At 42.7% G+C, this 18,476-nt stretch overlaps 1 protein-coding gene across 1 annotated transcript in view; it reads left to right on the forward strand.

Moving 5' to 3' along the window:
* Window positions 1–4,693: 4,693 nt before the first annotated feature.
* Window positions 4,694–18,476, forward strand: part of SMAP2 (small ArfGAP2) — a 46,398-nt gene continuing 32,615 nt past the window's right edge. The window contains exon 1 of the mRNA XM_059374288.1: window positions 4,694–5,235. Coding sequence (XP_059230271.1) covers window positions 5,133–5,235 — 103 coding nt within the window. The 5' untranslated portion in view covers window positions 4,694–5,132. The remainder of the gene's footprint in view (window positions 5,236–18,476) is intronic.

Consider the following 18,476-nt stretch of genomic DNA (forward strand, 5'->3'; position numbering starts at 1 on the left):
GGAAATTGAAGAGTTTGCAGAAAGGGTTTTTTTTTTTTTTTTTAAAGATTTTATTATTTATTTGACAGAGAGAGGGAGCGAGCACATCAGGGAGAGAGGGCAGAGCCAGAGGGAGCTGAGCAGGGACCCTGATGCGGGGCTGGATCCCAGGACCCTAGGATCATGACCAGAGCCTAAGGCAGATGCTTAACCATCTGAACCACCCAGGGGCCCCAGGATTTTTTCTTTTTTTAAAGTAGTCTCCATGCCCAGTATGGAGCCCAATGCAGGGCTTGAATTCAAGACCTAAGCTGAAATCAAGAGTCAGATACTTAACTGACAGAGCCACCCAGGTGACCCTAAAGAAAGGACCATTTAAAAAAGTATCGGCAAGGTTAAAAACACCAACAAACAGCACGATGTATGTTGGGGCTAGCAACAGCAAAAAAGCTGTTATCCCCAAAGCCTGAAAGGGTGAGAGGAGAGGGTATTCCCAGAACAGCCTTGGCTGTAGGAGAACGCCACACTCACAGGACTCTAGCTGTCATTTAGGGATGTGATGTTTCTGTCAGCAGGGAGCGAGCAGAGAAAATAGCTCTACCTCTCCCCACCTCTGCCTCTGACTTCCCAGTCATGCCTCCCATTGGCTGAAACCAAATCAGAAGCCAGTGGATGTCTTACCCAGAGGTTGCCTCTGGGGGCACAGAGCTTCCAGAAGAGTGGAATGGAAGTAGAGGGGCAACAGAACACAGCCAGCACAGGAGGTAAAAGTTTGAAATCTAGTGTATCTAAAACTGTCTCTACTCAACACATTGCCTCTAGAGAAATGGTGTGGCTCATATGGAATTCTGGGTTGGTGGCTCTTGTTTTCCTCAGAATTTTAAAGGCAATGTTCCATTGTCTCCTGGCTTCAGAGTGGCTGTTGAGAACTCTGTGCCATTCTGATTCCTGATCCTTTTCATGTAACTTGTTTTTGCCTTCCTGGAAACTTTAAGATCTTGTCTTTTCCCCCAGCGTTCTCCAATGTGGTGAGGGGTGAGTTTCTCTCATTATACAACAGGGTCCCCAGAGTAGGCCCAGATCAGGTACACTTCCTCAGTCCCTTGAAGGCCCTGAAAAGGCCAGAAATATAAATGTAGGTGCCCACTCTCCTGCATCAGTACATAGCTTCAATGCAACTGCTCATGTGTGATGTCTGGTCATTATTAGGCACCTGTGGGCAACACAGCAAGATTGCCATGGTGGGGAGTGAGGCTGGGATTCGGGCACTACTATAGACAACTCTGCCTCCTCCCTCTCCCAGAATCTGTGCTGGTTGATGGTAATGGGCGATGATACTGTAAAACTAAGGGTGAGGAGGGAAGAGGGAGATATTTGGTTGGAGTAGGGGGCACAAACTCTTTTGAAGAAAGTGATAGGTTGGTATGGTCTGGAGTCTGTTCCCATCAGGCTCCTCTGGTCCCTGGTGTAGGGCCTGAGGCCCTAGATTAGAGGGAGAGGTTCAAAAGCCAGCCAAGCTGTCTTTAACAAAGACTGTGAGATGGCACACGAGTCATCTAGGACCAAAACTACAATGTGTGACACAGAGTTGGGGAGAGGCCATTCAATCCTCGGCAAGGGATTGCCTGGAATCCGGAAGAGTTCATAATGCTATGAACATTAAGAAATAGCACTGTTGACACAGATACCAGCTTTCTCATAGTGGGCTCCATCAGCAATGGAAAATCAAGGCTCTTCCAAGAGTGTCAGGCTATGGACATTGACAGCCTATGCACTAGGAAGTGGGCTTTCACCAGACATGAAATCATTTGCTACATTGATCTTGGCCTTCCAGTCTCTAGAATTTTGAGAAATACATTCTGTTGTTTATAGCCCACCAAGTCTATCATTATGGCATTCTGAACTAAGAAAAACCACCATTTTGAATGTTGATAGTTGCCATGACAGAGGGAAAGAGAATCAGGGGAGTCTCAAAGTAGCAAATGAGTGATTTGGGTGTGAAGTGACACATGTCCTTTCTGCTTAAACTCACTGACCACATAAGAGGGCCAAGAAATAAAATCCTACCATGTGGCCAGAAGGCAGAAAGTCAGTAATATTTACTGAAGAGAATTAATAGTCTATCACTCACTTTGCAGCAAGAGCTGTTCTAAATATATTACAGGCATTAACTCAGTTAAGCCTCATAACAATTCTATGAAATACGTCCCATTAATATCATCATCATCTCCTTTTATAGATGAAATAACTGAGGTACAGAGAGGTTAAGCAACTTGATCAAAGTCACACAGACAATAAAGGTGAAGTTGAATGAATACTTAAACCCAGTCATTTTGGTCCTGTAACAGGACTATGGAGTCTGTCACTAGATGGGAAAATTTGAGAGGCACAGTCAGAGGTGATGGAGAGTCACTAAAGGATTTTTAAACAGGAGGGTATGATTTGATCAGATTTGCTACTGAGAAAGCTCTCTCCAGAGAGTAGAGTGAAAAATCCAATTGAACTAGGGTTAAACTAAGGCAGGAGGTCTATTTGCATAGTGAAGGGATGGAGATGAGGAGGATTAAACTAAGGCACATTTACTACAATTAACTGAATAATCTTGAGCCTCCATTCCATCAGCTTGAGCCTCCGTTTCATCATTTCTTGAAATATGATTATGGTAATACCTTTCTTAGTGGGTTTCTCTGAGGGTTATAAAAATAACATAAGCAAAACCTGAAAGTTCTATGGCTCTGAAATTACAGACATTTGAATTAAAAATCCCAGCTCTACTACTCACTAGATCATTAGTTTAAGTCTCAGTTTGTTCATTTATAAAACACGTGTTTAAGTCAGAAACGTTAAATAAGTTAAAGTAAGAAAAATGATTACAAACTGGTTGCAGGTTGAGAAAATTAGCTCAAGAGAAATGCAGAATTCCTTCTAGAAAAATAACCACGATTTTGTTTAGGAAAAATACCTTAATGAACTTATGTGTTTACGAAAGTCAAGTCTCTGAGGCATGACAAGAAGGGAAGAGATTTAGACCAGAGAATTAAATAATTTTGATTAATAAAGTAATAGAAAATTTTGGTTTTCCCCTGGTGAGATGAAAGTTTTGAGGGAAACCTGGGCTTGGGAAAAAGTAAAGACGGAGGGGAAGTTTTCACTGGAGAGAATGAGCATCTGGTCTTAATCAGTTTCCCTGATCCATTCTTCCCCTGGCAGCCAGAGTAAGCTTTTTAAAACCATTAATTAGATTATGTTGTTCCCTTTCCCAGTGCCTGAGACTTAGGAGTTTCTCAGTAACAATTTGTTGAGTGAACAAATGAACGAATGAAAACATTTCCAGGGAGCAGGTGAATCCCCAAAGAAAAGGACTTTTTTTTTTTTTTTAAAGATTTATTTATTTTAGAGATAGAGAGTGAGAGAGGGTGAATGAGGGCAAGGGCAGAAAGAGAAACAGCAGGCAGACTCCCTGCTGAGCACAGAGCCCCAGGACTCTTGAGATCAATAGTCTCAGGACTCTTGAGATCATGACCTGAGCTGAAATCAAAAGTCAGCTACTTAACCAACTGAGCCACCCAGGTGCTCCAAGAAAAGGACTTTTGTGGAGGAGTTCTGTGTAGTGAGGGTGGTTTGGGGATGTTTATATTTTTTAGTTTTATTTTTTATTTTTTATTTTTTTTTTTTAAAGATTTTATTTATTTATTTGACAGAGAGAGATTACAAGTAGGCAGAGAGAGAGGAGGAAGCAGGCTCCCTGCTGAGCAGAGAGCCCGATGCGGGACTCGATCCCAGGACCCTGAGATCATGACCTGAGCCGAAGGCAGTGGCCTAACCCACTGAGCCACCCAGGCGCCCCTAGTTTTATTTTTTAAAAGATTTATTCATTTATTTAGGAGAGAGAGAGCGAGAGCACAAGCAGGGGGAGCAGAAAGCAGAGGGGAAGCAGGTTCCCCATTGAGCAAGGAGTCCCATGCCAGACTGGATCCCGGGATCCTGGGATCATGACCTAAACGAAGGCAGCCACTTAACTGACTGAGCCATCCAGGAGTCCCCGAACACTGATGTTAGTCAATCAAGTAGTTCTCTATTGTGTGTTTTGCTGTAATCACCATTCCTCTTCACCACAACCCTCCAAATAACCTTCAGTGAAAGTCCGCTGCACAAAACTGCGCTGTTTGGGGGAGGATTTAAGAAATGAAAGAAAGTATCCAGGCACCAGGTAAACAATGTCTAAAGACGGCAGGAAATCTAATGAACAGAGGAACCCAGAATTCAGTGGGAGCAGCAAGAGGTAACCAGAATCCTCTGAAAACTTGGGGAGGACGTGCTGTCCCCCTTATCCTGGATTAGGGGGGTTGGCCTTGCATTTGGTTGTTGAAGAAAAGAATAAACGGATGACTTTGGAGTAGCTGCAACCCTCAGGTTACATAAGAACGATAAATATTTAACTCATAGAGACATTTTGAGGATTATATTGGGATAATTCTAATAAAGCGCTTAACACAGAGCCTGGCACCTAGTAAGAACTCAGCGAATGTTAATTGTTGTTTTCCTTCACTTTCCCCCACTCCATTCATTCTTTTCCAAGGACACGCAGGAGGCGTGCCCACTCCTCCCTCCGCCCACCGCAAGCTCCGCCCCTCACTTCTGCCCGGATTGGCTCCTGAGAGGCGGAACCGAGGGAAGAGCCCTGTGCGACGCGGTAGGGGCGGGGCGCATGCGCGGGCTGGGCTGGGTGGAGGTGGAGAGGAAGAGCTGCCGGAAGTAGGCGGCCGAGGTGGTGGCTGAGCAGGCGGCAGCTGCCTGGGAAACCGAGGCGCGGGACTCACGGCCCGCAGACAGGCCGGCGCGGGGGGGGGTCGTCCCTGCGCGCTCCGTTTGCCTGGGCTAAGGGTCTCTAGTCCGGCACCCTCCTCTGGACTCGGGCCTTTCCCTAAGCCCGCCAGGGGGCGCCGCACTGAGGGGCTGCAGGGTGGGGGGCGAGCGCGGCTGACGAGAGAAGGGGCGCGGGGCCGGGCCCGAGAGGAGGGGTTCCCCCCCTCCCGCCCCGCTCAGGAGGTGCCCCTGGGCGGGGGACCGGGAGTCCACACCTCCCGACTGAGGCAGAGGTTCCTAGGGGCGGGCAGGGCGCTTCGCCCTCTGCCCCCGCCGGCACCCTGGCCATGACGGGCAAGTCGGTGAAGGACGTGGATCGGTACCAGGCGGTCCTGGCCAACCTGCTGCTGGAGGAGGATAACAAGTTCTGCGCGGACTGCCAGTCCAAAGGTAGCGCATCCCTTCCGGCGGGCGAGGGGTCCAGCCTCCCGCCGCGCCTGGGAGGTGACCTGGGTGGGAAGGGGGTTTCTGGAGCTTAGGCCTCCCGAATCCTGGTAAATGGTAAGGCGTGCTCCTCTGACTGAGGAGGCTGCTGGGTGTTCTGCGGCGCCGGGGTCGGCGTGGGGAGAGGCTGCGAGGGAGAGTGTGAGTGCTTGGCGGGAGGGGTGGGGGGCGGGAGAGCGGTGGAGGTGGGGGTGGCATTGGCGTGGGGTGTGCAGGTGAGAAGGTCTGTATGTTAGGGCTCCGAATGGGTTCCGGGCCGATTGTCTTTCCCGAGGCAGCCCAGAGCTCACCGACTTACACTTGCAAAACGGGGGGATGAACTGCAGTGTGTGTGTGTGTGTGTGTGTGTGTGTAGGCGGGTGGGGGGGGCGCGGGAAGAGGCTGAGAGAGGGGGAGGAAGAGAAGGAGGGAGGAGGAGGAGGGAAGTGAGATGACGGCAGGAAAACCGCTTAAATAATTTTTTGAGGTGGTGATTGTTGCTGCCCGCTATCTGCTTAGCAGCTCCCTCTGTCATTTTACAGTCTTGCTGAGATCTGACAGAGTGCATAGGTGGCTTTCTTCTTCCTGGATGTGTGAAGTGGGAACCTGCCTTATGCAGTGACACAGTGCGGATTTCTAGACAGCCTAGCCCTGGCCGTGGAGTGCGTTGGAGGCCGTGTGTGTGTGTGCGCGCGCGCGCGTATATGTGTGTGTGTGTGTGTGCGTGCGTGCGTGTGCGCGCGCGCGCGCGTTTGTGCGGTGGCAGAAATTAGCAGATTGTGGCTGTAGTGCAGGATTCGTTTAATCAGTGGAGAGAAGGAAGCAGGGGATGCATCAAATTTGTTGCTTCCGTGGTCATTACCCTTCCAAAGGTGAAAAATGATCACTGTATATTGTTAGAACCATTTAGTCTTTGTTTGCTGTGCCCTCCAAGATGCAGGATTTGATCTGATTAAAAATCAGTAGTATAAGAAAGCTGGGTTATAAGTGAAAGCTTGGTTATTAGCACTCAAAATTTATAGATACAAACTTCTGTAAATATTTTGTCTCCTTATTTTCTTTCTGAATTCTTTGGAATGTAATTGGAGAAGTTGGGAAAATTCTTTTCGCTTTGGAGAGAAGGGGATAGTTATATTTTGGGAGCTATTGTTAGTTTGCTTCTGTTCATAATGCAGTGGATTTGCCACAGTCATTTGCCATGCAGCATGTTGGGTGCATAGTATACACCAAAGATTCAAATGTATTTGTGTTTATCAATATTGGGAAAGGAAGTACATGTGTAATTGATGCCTTTGGGTAATTACCTTTTATTTTGGAAAGAAAAAAGATTATGTAAGGAGAACAGGGGAGTGATACATTGGTTTAAACATCTAGTAGTTTTAATGTCCTCTGCCAATAAATAAATGGCATGTACTTTTAGGAAAGCATGTCTCCAGACTTCTTTCCTGCATTTTTGCTTAGTGAGAAATTGCTTTAAAAATATTTTAGAATCCATTTATGTTGAGTAGGTTTAATTTCTTATAGTTGAGTCTTGTTAAATATCGTCCTAGACTTTTTGGAAGATTCAGTTTAAAGTTTAGGAGTATATTTCCTGGCTTTACTCAAATTCCCTTTGACCTCAGTTGACAGATCTTGAGTCACAGTGAAGCATCCCACTAGAGTGAACATTGCTACATTTGGGGAGTCAGATGCCATTTTGATGATTAGTACTACCCCCAACTCTCTGTTTCTCCTACCACTCACACTTACTCATATTTCAGTGAAATACAGCATATGGAAGAGAGAGCTTGATTCATCACTTCTTCCCCCAAATTTTCCATTGCTCTTTATCAATAGCATTAGTGGGGATCAGATAATGAAATATTAGTTAGTTCTTGATGAGAACTAGTAACTGTTGGGTTGTAAACTTTGTTAACCCCTGTCAATGGTAGAATCCTGGTTCTTGAAACGATTTTTCAAAAATTAGTTTTACATTTTGGCTTGGTGGCTTCAGTGAATCGGCCATTGTATTAAACACGAAATGGTAAGGTGTCAGTCATCTTTCAGTTCAGTTAAATAGCATGTTGTTTAGGCCTTAGTTTACCCAGTTTGTATATTATCTAGCTCCTTCCACACTTTCAGCCCTTCTCACTAATTTTCCTCCTCCTCTTCCCTAATTTTGGTCATCGTGATGATCACACAGACAACTACTGGATCATACAGAAGGAAAAGACACTCTTATCAGATTAAGTTACCTATTAGCTCTGGTAAAAAATACATGTAGTGGGAGAATGTATTTAAAAACTATTGGGTTTGGAAAATGAGATTTGGATCTGAGTTTATCTCTGTGTCTCATGTTGTTTCTTTGAAAATTGAGAGCTAATCGTACAGGACGTGATGAGTGATTGCTAATCTATTAATATTAAATCAGATGATAAGGCCCTGGACCATAGACTATATGAGCAGTATTTTTCTGATGTTCTAAAATAACCCTTTGGCAGTGGCTCTTCTTTTAAAATCTTATACTTGTTTAAGGATCTTACTATCTTTGAATATGTAATGTGAACATCAAGAGTAGAGAACAAGCACGTGTCTTTACGTAGTATGAGTTTTGTTGATTCTGGGATTTTTAACTCTTTTGAGTGTAAGACACACCAGTTTCTGGGACCCCTAAGGCACTGAAATAACTCCTGTGTGGCAAATAAAGCTGCTTAGATACTGCCTTGAAAAAGTGCTTTGATTTAGTTTTAGGCCCAAAGATACGGTTTCCTCATCACCCAAAGACACTGTGACCTTTAGAGTAAATTTTTGGACTGACTTAAGTAGTGATAGAACAAAGGACAAACATACTAAAAATTCCAGATACGTCAAGTGGTAACTCTACCTAGTTTAGACTGGGTCTCATTTTTGGATAGACCCTTGTGAGGCTGTACTAGTTCAAGGCTTAATCATCAGCTCTGCGGTTGCATATTCTGTCAGTGTGCCTGGAATAACTCCTAATCAACCTCTTCAGAGACCGGTTTAAACTAGGCACTCTTATTTACCATGTAAGGATCTATCTTTCTGATGACCCGAATACCAGTGTCCACTACTGGGATATTACTTTCTCAGTACCAAAGTTGGTTAAAAAAAATTAAATAAATAAAAAATTTAAAAATATTGAGAGCTTTTTAACGAGCAAAGAATTAAAATAGAAGAGATTTGATGGTCTTGTGGAATATTTACTTTGGTCTGTGAAACCCCACCTGGAATTCTGGAGCTTGGCAGAAGTTTTGTAATATTTTGTACTTTTCCCTTCTGCTGCATCCTATCTCTGAAATGTTTTACCTTGAATTACCAAACCATTGCCTCTGTTCCAATTTCCATTATATACTCTAAGATTTAAATTTGCTTTTTGGAAAAGGTAACACTTTCATGTGTTCAAAATATAAAAGGTTGGGGCACCTGGCTGGATCAGTGGGTTAAACCTCTGCCTTCAGCTCAGATCATGATCTCAGGGTCCTGGGAAGGAGCCCCACATCAGGCTGGCTGCTCGGCAGGGAGCCTGCTTCCCCCTCTCTCTCTGCCTGCCTATCTGCCTACTTGTGATCTCTTTCTCTGTCAGATGAATAAATAAAATCTTAAAAAAATATATAAAAGGTCCCGAGGTAAATATTGTATAATGAAGAGTTGTGTTCTTATTCCTGATCCCTTAGCCACCAGCCACCATTTTCCCTTCCTAGAAGTAACCACTTTTGATAATTTCTTAGGGGACTTTTAAGAAAGAATATATGTGCAGGCAAACAACTACATTTAAATATATTCTTTTGCAGTGCTTTTATGCAAGACGTAGTGTATTATTCACAGTCCGTGGCACCTTGAATTTTTCAATCAGCAGTATAACGTGGAAAGCATGAAAGTGTTCTCCCCATGCATGTTGAGCTTTCTTCATTCTTTCAAGGGATTTTCTAAGGCTCTATCTAGGTTATCTTGATTAAGTTGAAAAATATGCCTAAGTGATTTGGAAACATCTGCTCTTGTTGAAGGAATCTTAGTGTCCTAGGCTCATCCATAGCTCATATGAACCCACCTTTGAAGTGGCAAAGAAGCAAAATAATGGAAGGGGCCTTCGACTTGATGTTGAAACATCCAGTTAAACTCCTTCACTCTGTTTATTTTAGCTTTGTGACCTTCAGCACTGCACTGAACTTTCTCAGTTAAGTTTTCCTCATTTGAAAAATGAAAGTGCCTGGGAACTAAAGTGTTACACACATGTAAGCATTGCTTATTACCACCATTGCTGGTCTTATTTATTCTGTCTTGGTTTTATTTGTTTCACTCTCTGACTCTCTTCCCTTAAATACTCTGGTTACTGGAAGCCATGGTTAGAATGACTCACCCAATAATTCCCTAGTTTTTAAGCCAAAACCATCTCCTACATATGGGGGTTCTGGCATTTTTGCAAATGGACTTTATAGTACCCTTGAGGATGGACTCTGGATGCTTCCTCACTCTTTAAACTTGTATGAAAGATTAGACCAGGGAATCTTTGTGTAGAAATTTTCTACAGTAGTCCTAAATTTTAACTCCAGTAAATTAATCTCTAGCTTTGCTTTATATTTGTTTCGTGTTGATAGATAGCTAAGTCATTGCTTGTTAAATAGTATTCCTTAGAACATGAACTTTCCTGTCAATTTTTAATTATTTTACCTCTATCTGTGGCACCTCTTGAGAGATTAAATAAAAAATTCCATCAGATTTGGACAACAGAAGTTTTGTGTCCATCTCTAGTTGTAAACACCCTTCTCCAGTGAAGATTAAATAGCTTTTCTGGGTTTTTACAGCTAATGCACCTTAACTCAAACAGTCATGGTTAGGTTGACACAGTTACACTGAAAGTAATTTATCAAAGTCCTCATTAGATTGTCTTTTAATATCAACTTGTTAAGCCTGTTCCCTGGGAGATACCTTCCTGTTTGTTCTCCTTGTCCTTTAAATATCATTCTGTGGCAGTGGAATAGAGAATAAAAAATGCCTTATCATCTAGGGGGAACTCTGCAAGCCTGCAATCCCACACTATATATATTCATTCTGAAAATATTAAGCACTTACTTTGTGTCAGACACCGTATGAGGATATGTAGTAGATTCAGAGATCCTGTCTTTGGTCCAAAGGATCATACAATTGAATGGGGAAGCAGATGTGTAAACTGATAAATGATGCAATGTGGTATTATCATGATGGCCTTGTGTGCAGGGAGAATTGAAAGCTCTGGAGAAAGCAAACAAGTCTGCCTCAGGAAGTTATGGCTTCAAAGAGACAAGTAGGCTGTCTTGAATGATAAGCATGACTTTGCCAGGTGATTTTAGGGAACTTGGCTTTCTAAGCAGAGGAAACAGAATGTGCAAAGCCTCTAAGGTATTGAATGTGTGTGTTGGGGGGTGGGATTCTCTCGTGTATTTTAACTACATCTTGGGTCACGGCAAGGGATAAAGTTAGGCAGGGACCTATAAGGTTAAAATCCTAGCCCTGTCGTTCATTTCCTATGTATTACTGAGATTATGAATATGCTTTAGACTCTATGTTGTGTAAGAACCCCATACTATTCGAAGTCTACCTGCTACTCAAATGAAATTACAACCATTGCAGACATGAAATGTTTCCTAACTGATGAGTAGAAGAAAGATTTCAGTATTGTGCCCACAAGACCAACATGGAACTGTACATGAGTACATTAAATTATCTTACAAAAGTCTAGTGAAATGCCAGCAGTAGCTATTATGTCATTTCTGAGTTGACCCTGAGTTTTTTGAGGCTGAGCGCGCTTATATACTCTAGTGGTCTAAGAGTGCTGAATATTTGATGTGTGCTCTCGGTTGCTTGGTGCTCAGGAAGTGTAAGCAGGTAGCTGCAGCTTGATATCTCAGTATCCTTTTCAGCAAACCTATTGCTTTCCAATAAATCAGAAAACTACTTTGTGCATTTTTCATCTGATGTCATTATGACATGTAGGTGGCAGCTTTCTTGGGCACAGTTGTCTATATAACTAACTGTTCACCATATGAGTCATTGTCTGTTTCTATTCTTCTGCCTGAAAATTCTGTCTTAAAAATGATGTCATGCAATTAATGACTGCTGCACTTTACTCATGATGCACATTGCAGCTGGCTCTGTATGTTATGTTGATGGATGCCCCCTATGCCACAGCCAAGGGACAAACTGACTTGTTAAATGGACTCAGACTCAACTCCTCCAAATATCCGCTGTAGAAAAGATGCCAAGCAGTAATCTGCATAGAACACACATATGTTTTACATTCTAAGCATACAGTACCTAACTTCTGTTATTGTGTCTGCTTAAATCCTTATCACAGTTGTACTTCTGTTTGAGCAAGTGGCCAGTTTAAGTAGATACTAATTTTGAAGAAGTTCTGTGACAGTTCAGCTTACCACACTGAAAAGGTAGGAATCAAATCTATGTAGAGTAGAACACCTTAAGGTTAATTCACTTTTTACCAAATTCCTCTATTGTTAAAGAAATATTCCTATATTGATAAATTTTTGAAAAATTATACTGTGCCACTGTTAACGTGTCTACTAGAATGTAAGCTCCATGAGGATAGGGTGATTGTGCCTGTTCACCAAAGTATTCCCAACACTTAAGAGTAGTGCTTGGTATAGATGGAGCTCTTAGTAAGTATGTGTTTGAATGAATGAATTGATCTTGCCATCTATAAATCATTTGTTTTTTTATAAGAAATCTTAAACAGGTTATCTGAATATTTGTTTAATTCTTAAGAAACCCAAGTTTTTAAACATATTTTCAAGTCAGGGACCTAGCTGAGAAACAAACCCCACTGTAGATAGTACAAGCAGAGGGAGTTTTTTAAAAAAAAGATTTGTTTATTTATTTATTTATTTGAGAGAGAGAGAGCGTGAGCAGGAGTGGGGAGGAGAGGGAGAAGCAGGCTCCCCACTGAACAGGGAGCCTGATGTGGGGCTCCTTCCCAGAACCTGGGATCATGACCTGAGCTGAAGGCAGATGCTTAACTGACTGAGCCACCTAGGTGCCCCAAGCAGAGGGATTTAATATACAGACTAGGTTACATGGATGATGTAAGAACTTAGAAGGTAAATGGCCTGGTGAGGCAACCCAGAGATTAGCAACACCTGGGAGCTAGTGTGCTTTTAAGGAAATTAGAAGGTGTTGATGTCACCAAAGGCTAGAAGTCTGAGCTATCTGGTACGAGCTAGAAGCATGGAAAGAAAAGCTGTTTGGTGGCAGCAGGAGCTGTGACTCTATTAAGAGAGCATTACCCTGGCTTCCCTCCTCCTCCTCCTCCTCTATCTTACCCTTATCTGTTACCTCCTATTGATGGAACTTACCCAAAAATTGGTTGGCAAGAGAGCCTGGGAGCTGTAGCTCCCACTGATGGAATGGAACAAGGTAGGATCCAAGTGGAGACAGGCTGAGGCACAAAGGCACTTAAAAAAATCTCCCAAGATGTAATTCTTCTTCCTTGTAGGTAAATAGTTGAGTTATTTTGAATGAGAGATAAGGGTTTTTAGGCAGATACAACCTTTGTGCTTCTAAGGAATCTTAACTGTTGCTCAAGTAATAATTAGTCCGAGGAAGTAATGTAACGACTCAGTCATTGCCTAAATAATTAGGATGTGTGTCTAGGAAAATTGGCTTCTGTTGAATCTTCCAGGAGCAGTTTATCAGTTTGGTTACTCAGGAAATAAGTTTCCTGATCCTGGGATGCCTTGGGCATGATTGTATGTGTGTGTGTGTGTGTGTACACGTGTACATATGTGTATGTACACACATACATTGAGCTTGTCCCATCTACAACTGAAAGACTTGAATCAACACGTAAGATGTACAAAGAGAGTTTTGAGGATGGTAGCCTCATGGTACAGATTAGACTTGCCTTGACAGTTACAGAAATTATAGTAGAGCTAACTTTTCTTATGCCACATATCATTTTAACTGGTCTTATTGGTTTGTCTGGGGTTTTTCCCCCATGGCTTCAGAGAGGTTAGCACTAGGGGAGGGAGTTGAGACCACTGATTAACTTTCTTCTGGACCTGAAAAGTATTTTTTGTTTTATAAGGAAGGTTGCTGCTGCTCCATTTAAAGGCCAAGCTTCCCAAGTTATTGCTGGTAGTTTTCTTTTTCATTATAAAGTGTTTAATGAGTTACATGATAGAAGTTTGGCACTTTGTCGAAGGGCATTTTTTTTGTCAATCAGGTCACCTGCCTTTGGGCCCCTGCTATATTAATGGAATTGGTGGAAGTAGGCCAGCGAAGGTTTTCAGTGGAGTGTGAGTATGTTTCTTCTTAGGCTGTTATTTTCCACAGAGGCCATGGGTAGGGGACTCTGAGTAAAGTTACCGTCTGTAAAAATTGCATAGGTTTCATTGTTTTTCCTCTTTCCTCCAAAAATTAATTTCTTCTTGGCAGGTATAATTCACAGATATAATTAAAAAGTAATTTGGTTCTAAAAAACATATCAGACTGCTTCCCAGAGTACCAGTTCTTTTCAGCCAGTTCATTTCAATTTAAGAGGTACATCTGCATTTTTGAAGCTTCATGTTTAATAATTACAACATTTTGCTACTGTATTTGACTCTTCCGTTTTCCAAACTTTCTCCTTCCCTACCCCACTTTTCTGGCTCCTGTATTTCCCCACAGGCGTTGTGGATGCTGGTCCATTGATGGCTGAACTGCAGGCCACTTCCCAGTGGAAAACCCCAGAGATGAGCCAAATCTGCCTTCAGCTGTGGCCATCCATCAGTGTAAGGCTGCCCAGGCGGTTGTCTTTAGTTTGTCCAACATTCCTCTGCCCCGCGCCTTCCCCTCACCCTCCCTCATGTGTGGCCAAAACTTGCTCTGGAATCCCACCTTTGTAACGTACCAGTGGGTAGTAATAAGATTTTAATATTGCTGCTGCTTTTCATCTTCAAGTAATGTTAAGTAGTTCTCCGACCATTTTTGTCGACCATAGCCCTGCCCCCCTCCAAGTCTGCATATTTCCTCTGTGTGTTCTGGTGCTTTTAAATGCATGTAGGATACAGTTTATTTAGGAAGTTTTGGATTTCATAAGCCCAACTGGAGAATGTTGATTTTTCAAAAATTTCAAGTTAGGACTTTCAAAAAGAAATTTCTTAATCTGAAACAATGAGAATTGGATCCCTCCGGCTCCATGTCCTTTCTCCTCACCCAAAAAATAAATGTGTAATGTTCTCTTTTTATGATGTGTCGAAAATAATAAGGCAGATACAGGAGTAACGCAAACCTCTTCTCAGCTATAGTCGATAAGCCTGGCCTAGCGTGATTTGAGGAAATAGAGCACCTTTTCTTTTTTTTCCAAACTAACATGCTGTTTTTCCCAGCTAGTGTTGGTAAGACCGTAAAATCCCCCTCTACCACAGAGCTTACATCTTTAGACTGGGGTTTATTGCTATTAATCCAACAGCGTTACTTCCTGAAGTGCACTGAAAGTACATTTTGTTGTTCAGCTTCTTCCTCTTTCCTTGCCTTACTGGAAGTCCCCCCATGTGTAGAGTTAGAAATGAGTTCTCTGGTGTTTCAAGCCTTGAGTTAAACATTTTATATTAATATTGTTTAGATGGTTGCTTTCCTTCTTATGCTTTCAAAAAATAATTTCTTACAGAATTTCCTGTGTGAGCCGGTAACATCTTAGGCTGCATTCTGAAGCTCTCAGAGGAGAGGGTGCTGTCATCTTCTTATGGATACTTTACCACTTGGGTCATAACCAGCACAAGCCCTTCAGTGAGAAATAGGAAGGAAATCCCCTGTTCTTACCATGATGCTTTTATTCAAAATAGCAATAAACAGCACAGTTAACGGAAACAAATTTAAGTGTGACAGCTGATTGAGAAGGAAAAAGTGAAAAGATTCAGGCACTTCTGCTATGTTGAAAACACATTTGTTGAAAGAACAGCTATTTGGAACCGGAGACCCTGTCTCTCTGAAGGTAGGCCTGAGAAGTTTGGTTAGAGGAACTGTTTCAGAGTGAGGAAAACTGTGGGAAAAACTCTTTCCTGAAGTGCGAGTGCTGTGTTAACATCCAGCTTGTAGGTGAGAGAAGGGAAGAATTATTAAAGTAGCACTGAAGGAAGATTCCAAAGCAGTTCCTCTGAGCTTTCTGACTTTGTTCTGAGCCTAGTTTCTGCACAGAAGTCTGACACAAGTGACTCAGATCAAGGGACCATGCTGTGGGCAGAGTAAAAATAGGGCTCAGTTTCATTAGGCTTCTTAATACATTGGAGGAAGAGAAAAGATTCATTACCATAGGCCAGTTATTTTTTTTGTCTTGTGGGATATTGGTGAGTGGGGAGGTGTGAGCGCCCATACGCTTATTAGCTAAACGTTATTAAATGCTATTTCTTTAAAAAACACTTCGGGTGCACCCAGGTGGCTCAGTCAGTTAAGCGTCTGCCTTTAGCTCGGTGTCCTGGGATCCCAGTGTCCTGGGATCGAGTCCCACATCGAGCCCTGCATTGGGTTCCCTACTTGGCTGGAAGCCTGCTTCTCCCTCTCTCGCTCCCCCTGCTTGTGTTCTCTCTCTGTGTCAAATAAATAAATAAAATCTTAAAAAAAAAAAAAAAAGTACTTTGTGGTGCTTGGGTGGCTCGGTAGGTTGGGCAGCTGACTCTTAATTTTGGCTCAGGTCATGATCTCAGGTGTGGGATCAAACACCCCTCACCCCCTGACCCCACCCCGTCACCCCTTCGGGCCCTATGCACGGTGCTCAGCAGAATCTGCTTGTCCCTATCCCCTCCCCCCACCTCTGACCTCTCTCTCATAAATAAATAGATAAATAAAATCTTAAAAAAAAGTGCACGCTTTTTGTGAAAACAATCTTTGTGAAAAAATTTGGGGAGAAAATCTTTGGGATGTGAAAAAATATAATGTTGGAGAAGATATTTCACATAATCCCTATCATCCATTTTTTTTTACTTGTACTTATTCCATAATAATTTTTTATCATTATTGTTTTGCTTAACATTTATCATAAGCATTTTTCATGACATTAAAAACATTTAAATACCTTTATTATATTCCATCATTTGAATATGTCATTACTTACTTAACTCCTGCCCAATTCTTAGACATTTGAATTTTTAGATTTTCAGTATTATAAATGTTGCTACAATGTAAATTTTTCTGTTGCTGTTAGACTAATGGATTATTTATGTGTTCAGAGGTGAGTGGTCACGGGGGCCCTCTAATTTAAAAAAAAGTTTCAGGATGTCCCCTGGGCTGAGCCCATGCAGAGACAGCCCTGCTGTGGGGTCGTCATTCTAAACTGCTTCACTGTAGTGGACATCTGTTGCGGCAAGGAGTGGAGAGCTGCAGAGAATCCTGACTTGACCATAAGGAACAGATTTATGGAACATGATCACAGAGAGATGGGCCAAGATATATTCTTTTTTTTTTTTTAAGATTTTATTTATGTCTTTGACACAGAGAGAGAGAGATCACAAGTAGGCAGAGCAGCACACAGAGAGTGCAGGGGAAGCAGGCTCCCTGCTGAGCAGAAAGCCTGATGTGGGGCTCTATCCCAGGACCCTGGGATCATGACCTGAGCTGAAGGCAGAGGCTTAACCAACCCACTGAGCCACCCAGGCGCCCCCCCCCCAAGATATATTCTTATCTCATGCACCGTCTTCCACATTATATGCTTAATACATGGAGCTATTGTTGGGTTTTGATCAGCATCTTGTGTTGTTCATACAGTCCTCCTTCACTTAACCAGGGCACAGGGAAGGTGGAATAGAGGTTCTACATTGGTAGAAAGGGGTTAACACTACCACGTTTTTGTTTGTTTGTTTTTTTGTTCTTTCTTTTCTTTTCTTTTTCTTTTCTTTTTTTTTTTTTTAAAGATTATTTATTTGAGAGAGAGAGAGCAGGGAAAGAGGGAGAGGAGAGGAAGTCTTAAGCAGATTCAGCACTTGAGTGCGGAGCCCAGTGTGGGGCTCAGTCTCAGGACGCTGAGATCACCAGGAATTGGGCGTTTAACCGACTAAGCCAGCCAGGCCCCTCTGGTTTTTTGTTTTTTGTTTTTGTTTTTTTAAATCAGAGCTTTCCTAGGACTAGAAATTCCTTCAGGACAGGGACTGTGTCCCCTGTATATACGTATGTCTGATGCAACATCAGACACACAGGGTCTGTGCCTCCATTGTGAGCTCTCTTATTCTATTAAGGTGTGTTTGGATCATATTCTTTTTCTCTTTTGTCTTCTGAAAGTCAGCCTCATGCTGTTAACTCAGATATTTGAAGATCTGTGACATTCCAGGAATCTGAGCAGGTGAATATCATGGCTGCTTTGTTGTAGTTACTTCTTTGTGCCATTTCTTTTTTGTGCTTTTGGCATCCGTGCTGCATTGAAAGCTGGAGCCAGTCACGAAGCTAGTACTCTGCCCTCTCAGTGGGAGGTTTTGGTGTGATGCATCATCTTGCATCTTGGGAGAACGGTAGCATGGGGTGTGAAACAGGAGGCTGGAAAAGCACTCCTTTAGCCTTTTTGTGGGATGGGAGTAAATATTTAGACACTGTTCTCAGGTGCTGCAGAAATTAATAATAACCTTGCAGCAGTTTTAAAAGCTCTTCTTGTATCCCCTGGAGCAGGTTTGTTTAATTTGAAGAACCTCGCTTTAGCTCTTTTGAGGCTGTGATTTTTTTTTCCTAGAGACCTGCCCTGGGTTCTTCTACACAATGTTCTTTTCGCAGGACCTTTCTATCCACACACGGCTGACATCTGCCCCACCCCCTTGCACCACACCTGACCTGAATCTCATTATACCCAATTCTGAAACATCTAGTTTTGAAACGTGGTAGTGTTTTCTTTTTGAAAGGGCCAAATCTTCACCCTTTGTTCTCCTCCCTTAAACCAGGGCTGTTTTGATGACTAACATTTAGCTTGCCACTGGACTGACCATTTGTACTTTGATCCCAGAATTAATTTCTTGTCTGCTGTTTGTTTGGAAATGAAAGTTCTCTAGCTTGTTTGAATACAGTTGTGATTCAGTTAACTGGCACTGATTTTCCATCTGTTTGCCATTGGTTGACGCTCCTCTGATGTGTTAGGAAAGCTGCTGCACACCATTGGGGAGAGAACGTCATGTGTCCGTGGTCTTGCACAAGGCTTTGTTTGTGGACTCAGGTTTTGTGTAAAGCTTCCTTTTGCTGGAAGGGCATGAACCTCCCTTCAAATAATT

This window comes from Mustela nigripes, chromosome 14, assembly GCF_022355385.1.
Source record: "Mustela nigripes isolate SB6536 chromosome 14, MUSNIG.SB6536, whole genome shotgun sequence".
Lineage (NCBI taxonomy): Eukaryota > Metazoa > Chordata > Mammalia > Carnivora > Mustelidae > Mustela > Mustela nigripes.